The following is a 6,853-nucleotide window of genomic DNA, read 5'->3' as shown; positions in this document are numbered from 1 at the left end:
AAGATGAAAAATATATGGTTTATCTTGAATTTCAACTAACACATGAAACTTCTTTAGTGGAGCCAATTCTTTTCCCAAGGGAAATATAAAAATCAACAACCTTGTAAGGCCTTACGCTTTATCCAAGACTAGTGCTATTCTTACATAGTTTAACAATCATGATTGGTCATTGTGTTTGTTCACAAGTCGCCTATTTTATAAGAGAATAAGAGATTCAAAGTGTTGGCCTCATCCATACTTTTCTAGGTAGTGTTACTTTGTACTTCTTGAGAAATTGTCTTAGCACATCATTATTTGAATCATGGAAATTTCTAGTGTAAGGAGAAAAGGAGTTTTACTTTTGAAGACTAAAGCAACATGGGCAAGTCTAGCTCAATGAAAGTGAATTGGGCAAGGTTGCATGTGAGGCAAAGACTCTTTAAGCAAGGGTACAACTCAAATTAAACTATGATCACACCCATTTCTCGCATTGAAGATATGTGGAACCAATGCTTAAGTATGGTGAAGATTTGAGAGTGGGCCAGGTTGCATGTGAGGCAAATACCCTTCTAAGGAGACAACTCAATCCAGAGCATCATCACAAGGCAATTGTGAAAACAACCCCTTTATGGGTCCAAGACCAAGACGAAGGGAATCAATGCTTGAGTAGGGTGAAGATATGGGTCGTGCCAAGGCATAGGGATAAATGTTTCTAATTACTATGACTTGAAGGCACTTTGATGTGAGAAGATGCTAGGGTAAAGCAAATCCAAAGCATTGAGTGGGCTGGGTGTAACGCCCTTGTGAGAGGAAGGAATTTCAGCGCAGTTGCAGCTTTGCGAGAGCGGAGGTATCACGTGGTGGAGCTGGTTTCACTATTAGGCCTTACAAGGGAAGGTGCCATTCCCTCTTGTTCTCTAACTGCCATAAGAGGAACGGTTTCACTGAGGGAGGCCTTTCATAATCTTTTCTTCTTGGCGTTCCTCCCGCCTCCCCCCCCCACCATCTGGTGCCTCTTCTGTGTTACCTTTCTTGGCTTTCGAGCGAAGTCTCCTTTCCGAGTGAATGGATTATTTTTGTCGACTATTGGATCCTCTGCAGCACTACGTTGTCTGAGCAGCTGCTCTCAGTATGTATGAGTGTGTGTGTGACAGAGCAAAAGAGCTATCATGACCTCTGTGTTCCATTTGCTTCGCATTAAACGCTTTATAGCTTGACCTCGATTTGATTTTTTCTTCACCTCCAGTTTACTGTTTTGGGGTTTTGGAAATTCGGAACAAGGCCTCCTTTCTGTGTCAGAGATGCATTCTGTGTTGTAGTTGTTTTTCTGATTAAAAATGAGTTAGTGGAGAGAGTTAGTGGGCTTCTCATTTTCTGTGGAACAAACCGTTCCTTTTACTCTTCTCCCACATTGCTGATGAGAAGGCAGCCTTCTACAAGCTGAAGGAATGGAGGGTGCAGAGCTGTATCTGAGCTATGCCCCCTTATCATCACGGTAACAGTATGCCAGGAGCTTCTAAAGCTCAGAGTCCGGTGCTATTCATGGCTCTTGTGTAACTGGGGGAGGGATCGAGAGAGGGGTTTGAGAGCTTTCAGACGTATATCTTACAGAATGGGCAAGGAGTCCTCCCCCAAAATCCATCAGCTCCATCAGCTGGAGGCTAAGAAAAAGAGTTTTACGTGGGTTCTAGGTGTCGTTGGCCTCTGCTCTTTGTTTTACTTGCTGGGTGCCTGGCAAAATGCATCCCAAAAGCCTATTCAATCCACAACCATCCTCTCGAGCGTTGCATCGACTGACTGCCGCGACCTCTCGGGCAAGGCAACCATCCTCGACTTTGAAGCCCATCATTCGTCCTCCAGTGAAGACGAGGACTCTGGCTCAACTCAGAACTTTTTCCCCTCCTGTGACCTCAAATACAGTGAGTACACCCCTTGTGAAGACACACAGAGATCTCTCAAGTTTGAGAGAGACAGGCTGATTTACAGAGAAAGGCATTGCCCAACAAAAGAAGAGCAGCTCCGGTGCCTCATCCCAGCTCCTCCGGGTTATAAGAACCCTCTACCTTGGCCCAAGAGCAGAGATTTGGCTTGGTATGCAAACGTTCCTCACAAAGAGTTGACTGTGGAGAAGGCCATCCAGAACTGGATTCAGTATGAGGGTGACAAGTTCCGATTCCCGGGAGGTGGAACCATGTTCCCCAAAGGAGCAGATGCCTACATAGATGACATCAATCAGCTCATTCCACTCACCGACGGTTCTATCCGAACAGCTTTAGACACTGGATGTGGGGTAAGCTACTGTGTTTCTGATCTTTACAATCATGGAACAAATCAGATCTGGTGGCATGTATTATGTCCAATTGTTGAGGAATGAGTCTTTAAGCTGAGTGCATTTTTAAGTGGCCATTTTAGGTATATACTTTGTTCATCAGAAGCTTCGTGCTCTTTCACCACAGGTTGCAAGTTGGGGAGCCTATTTGTTCAAGCGCAACATTCTCACTATGTCATTTGCTCCAAGGGATACCCATGAAGCTCAGGTTCAATTTGCCCTTGAACGTGGTGTCCCAGCCTTGCTTGGTGTCATGGCCTCCAAGCGCCTGCCTTATCCTTCAAGGGCTTTTGACATGGCACATTGTTCCCGGTGTTTGATTCCTTGGAAAGATTATGGTAAGCCTTTTGCCATCATGCCTTCCTAGTGTTTGATGCTTATAAAACACTAAGTCATGCAAGAGATGGAAATGCAACATGACATGGCTGATATTTAAGACTTTCTACATTCTGGCCCCCCATGATACTGTCCCTAGTTCTAAGGTACTGATCTGATGTTCTTTGGTGCAGATAATTTCAGAATTGAATGTTATATCTGTAGTTGTGTTTTAAGCATGTCAGTTTGTTCGCCAATTATCAGTGCAGTGTTTGGGCTTTCTTTTTAGTGACTGGATTGTAAATCTGCTGATCCTGGAAACCATGAAAGCCTCTGGGTTTCTTTCTAAGAGACAAAAAATGTAGATCTGTTGATACTGAACCTGCTTTGAACTGTTCTAGCTTTATTAACAGTATTTGTAAGTGGAATTTGCTGTTGCCTTACTGTAAGCTTCTAGTAGAATATTACTAAAATAATATATAAATAAATATGCCAATTAAAACATACATGAGATTGGAAATTCTTCCAGCTTGTATCATATTGATTATCTCTAAGGTCTAATCACCTATCAACGTCAGTATTATTTTCTTTGAAATGCAAAACCTTATCTTCTTTTGACTCATGTCCACTTTCATTACTCCTGTCAAATTGTTTGCCTTCTGACATCAAGTGGTGGTTTGTTTGACCAGATGGGGTGTATCTTATTGAAGTTGACAGAGTCCTCAGGCCAGGAGGCTATTGGATTTTGTCTGGGCCACCCATCAACTGGCAAACACATTGGAAGGGCTGGCAGAGGACCAAAGAGGATCTACAGGAAGAGCAGGATTCTATTGAGGGGTTGGCCAGGAAGTTGTGCTGGAAAAAAGTTGCTCAGAAAGGAAACCTTGCCATTTGGCAGAAGGCTTGGAACCATATTGATTGTATTAGGAACCGGAGAGTCTTCAAGACACCCCATATTTGTCCACGGAGTGAAGACCCTGATGCTGCTTGGTAAGTAACGTTGCTCAATGTGTAGTAATACGGGCCTGAGGTCACCATTCACGTTTCAGCTTCCCTTTGGCCCAGATATTTCAGTTGTGTTCATAATCAATGTTAGTAGAAGCTGAGTTATGTCACTAAAACATTCCAGAGTTACCTTACCATCTTTGTGTTCAAGTATATGTTTGAAAATTGAATGCTTGATCATGTTAAGGTAACATATTTGTAAGTTGATTCTTGTTTAAAGGCCAGAGTTTGGATGCGGTAATCTTCTGTAGGTACAAGAATATGGAAACGTGCATAACACCCCTGCCTGAGGCCACTGATAGGAAAGAAGTTGCAGGTGGTCCCGTAGCAAAGTGGCCAAAGCGCTTGACAGCCACCCCACCCCGAATAATGAATGGAAGTATCCCTGGCATTACTCCTGCGGTCTTCAGGGATGATACCAAGTTATGGAGAGATCGAGTTCTGTATTACAAGACTGTGCTTGTACCCCCTTTGGGCCAAGGCCGATACAGAAACATCATGGACATGAGTGCCAATCTAGGGGGCTTTGCAGCTGCTCTGGCTAGAGATGATGTGTGGGTGATGAATACTGTTCCACCAGATGCCAAATACAATACACTCGGGGCGATTTATGAACGTGGGTTAATCGGCACTTACCAAGATTGGTATGGACTCAGTTCAATCCACATAGAACTTTTCTTTCACAGTGAACTTCTGAGCTCCTCTGACTACAGCTTTTACTCAGGTGCGAAGCTTTTTCGACGTACCCTCGAACGTATGATCTGATTCATGCAGATGGTGTCTTTAGCATGTATCAAGACAGGTACCCATTGATTAGTTGCCAGTTGAGCAAAATACTTGGAGCATGTTGACAGTGTCAACATAAGGTTTAAAGACTGATGAGGTCTCAAGTGCTTGTTAGTGATAAGGTGATATAAGGATTGGAATTTGATTGGCATACAGGTGTGATATTGTCGGCATTCTTCTTGAGATGGACCGCATCCTACGCCCCGAAGGGGTGGTGATAGCCAGGGATGATGTGGATGTGATTACCAAGGTGGCAAGGCTGGCATCTAGCATGAGGTGGGAGACCAAGCTGGCAGATCATGAGAGTGGCCCTTTCAACAGTCAAAAGATACTGGTTGCTGTGAAGACCTACTGGGTGGGATCATCCTCCAACTCGACAAACATCCGGTAGCTATTCGGCAAAGCACAAGCTTAGTATGTTCGTGGCAAGAAGATCATCAGCGTTTGGCTTTAGATAGCTCTCCTCTGTCAGTGCGTTTTTCGCCCTTTTGGCATCATCTCAATGTGGGGGATCCCAAAACCATATCCGTCAGCAAACATCGCAAATCAAGAAACTCTGGATGTTCTCTTTCTTTCCCAACTTGATGAGAAATTTGTAATTTAATTGAACAAGGCCTCACACAATCAGTGGCCTGAATTCTTCGGAACATGCTATTTCAAGAACCTAATGGCACACACACACACACACACACACACACACACACAGACACACACTCTCTCTCTCTCTCAACTCGCCACGTCACTATACCACACAGCGAGGGCGGGGATTTGTTAACTCCGTGGGATCAACAATTTGAGGCTCGTTATATAGTAAATGGCAGATGCCCACCTTGTGAGTGTTACACAATCAAAGTACTTGTTTAGGGGTTTTGGGCGTTTGTAGTTCTTTACACACCGAAAAGGACATGACCTGTTGTTTATGTACTAAATGGGGCGGCAGGGGGAACAGAAAGATTAATGAAACCATTAGAACTCTTTTTTCTTTTCTAATTGCCATTTTCGAAACACTTTGTCGTCATTGACTTTATCAAACACTTCATTGTACTAGTCATCAAATTGGGCAATTGAACGATTTAACTCACCTTTCCCATGAGAGAGATTGTAGCGACACAGATCATTGTGAGATAAATGCTCATCGAAATTAACAAGGCTAGTTGAAGTCTAGAGAAATGAGAAGAGGAGAGATTGAGAGAGAAAAGGCATTGATAAGGCTATATTAACAAGATTGCTTGTGCAAGTGATGTACCATCCAATCCTAGGTTCTCCTTTTGCTCATAATTCCATGCTTAATAAATTTGTGACTATATTTCAATAGATTAAGTTATAGCTATACCATTGGGTTTCCAAATATCTTATGGTGATTTCTAACTCACATTGGTGAGTCCCAACAACAATATCCTAGTAGGGAATTTTCGCAAGGAGCATTCCCTTTTGTGATGGGCATAAGATTTGATCTTTACATGCGAAGTTATAGAAGTCTATATGAATGAGTATCAATAAGTATATTTAGATTACTTTAAAGATAGAAATTAAATTGGTGGTGCCTTTGCTTAGGATAGGAGAAAGTAAAGTGAGTCTCAAGTAGGCTAGGGAGTTTGATGTGACCTATAAGCTTATCCAATTTGGTCGTTGAAAGCAATAGTTTTTTTCTCAACGATGATGAAATTTGAAACATAAGGTTAAAGAGATGGGAATGGTTAAGCAAATTGATTTATTAAGTTTTTATTCATATCCTAGGTTCTTACATAAAAAGGCTCTTTGTAGCCTTACAAATCATGAGGAACTTAACCCTTATTAGTCGGTCTAAGAGATTACAATATGTAAGATCTTTTGATGATCTTCAAGTGTTTTAAGTTAGAGAACTAGAGCTTCTCAAGTATAGAGATCAAGATGGTATTTAAAGGCCCTGGGATAACAAAGAACCCTAATTTAGGCAATATAAATTCATTTACCCTAAGTCTACAATAATCTCTACAAGATTGATGGAATTTCAAGTTGGAAGGATGCAACTTAAGGAAAATTCCAAGTTGTGTAAATTGCATTTTAAGGATTGTTTGATGCATTAAAAAAGATTGTTTGTGCTTGTGTATTCTACTTGGGGTTTGAATTAAAGTACATTTAGCTTGGATATGCATTAGGCCTCTATCAAAGCTAGTCACAAGGATTTCTTCACCGAGGGGCTATTCTTGTCTTCTCCATATGACAAGACTTGCTTTGGATATGAGAGGTGTCTTTGTAGGGATCAAACATTAGTTAGGAGATAATGAGGGTGCTAGAGGGGCTTTGCCTATAAATCCCTTGGACATTGGGGATTCTAACTTGCTAAAAACATGGGATGGCTTTCTTGGAAGGCTTTGATGCTAGTTGAGGGCAGATTGGTGGTATTGCCTTTGGGTGATGTCTTATGTGCACCATTGAACTGATGCAAGAAAACATCTA

At 42.1% G+C, this 6,853-nt stretch overlaps 1 protein-coding gene across 1 annotated transcript; it reads left to right on the top strand.

The window, feature by feature from the left end:
• The first annotated feature begins 679 nt into the window (after positions 1–679).
• On the top strand, positions 680–5,371 carry LOC148031172 (putative methyltransferase PMT18). Its single transcript, XM_087684708.1, has 6 exons — positions 680–2,269; positions 2,436–2,646; positions 3,313–3,613; positions 3,880–4,272; positions 4,353–4,430; positions 4,571–5,371. Exons 1-6 carry the CDS (start codon positions 1,592–1,594, stop codon positions 4,803–4,805), a joined length of 1,896 nt encoding a protein of 631 aa, XP_087540834.1. The 5' UTR covers positions 680–1,591; the 3' UTR covers positions 4,806–5,371.
• The last annotated feature ends 1,482 nt before the right edge of the window (positions 5,372–6,853 follow it).

The sequence above is a fragment of the Lygodium microphyllum genome, chromosome 9 (assembly GCF_053477565.2).
Source record: "Lygodium microphyllum isolate KBCC chromosome 9, Lygodium_microphyllum_v1.1.10, whole genome shotgun sequence".
In the NCBI taxonomy this organism is placed as follows: domain Eukaryota; kingdom Viridiplantae; phylum Streptophyta; class Polypodiopsida; order Schizaeales; family Lygodiaceae; genus Lygodium; species Lygodium microphyllum.
This window is presented reverse-complemented; position numbering and strand designations above follow the sequence as displayed.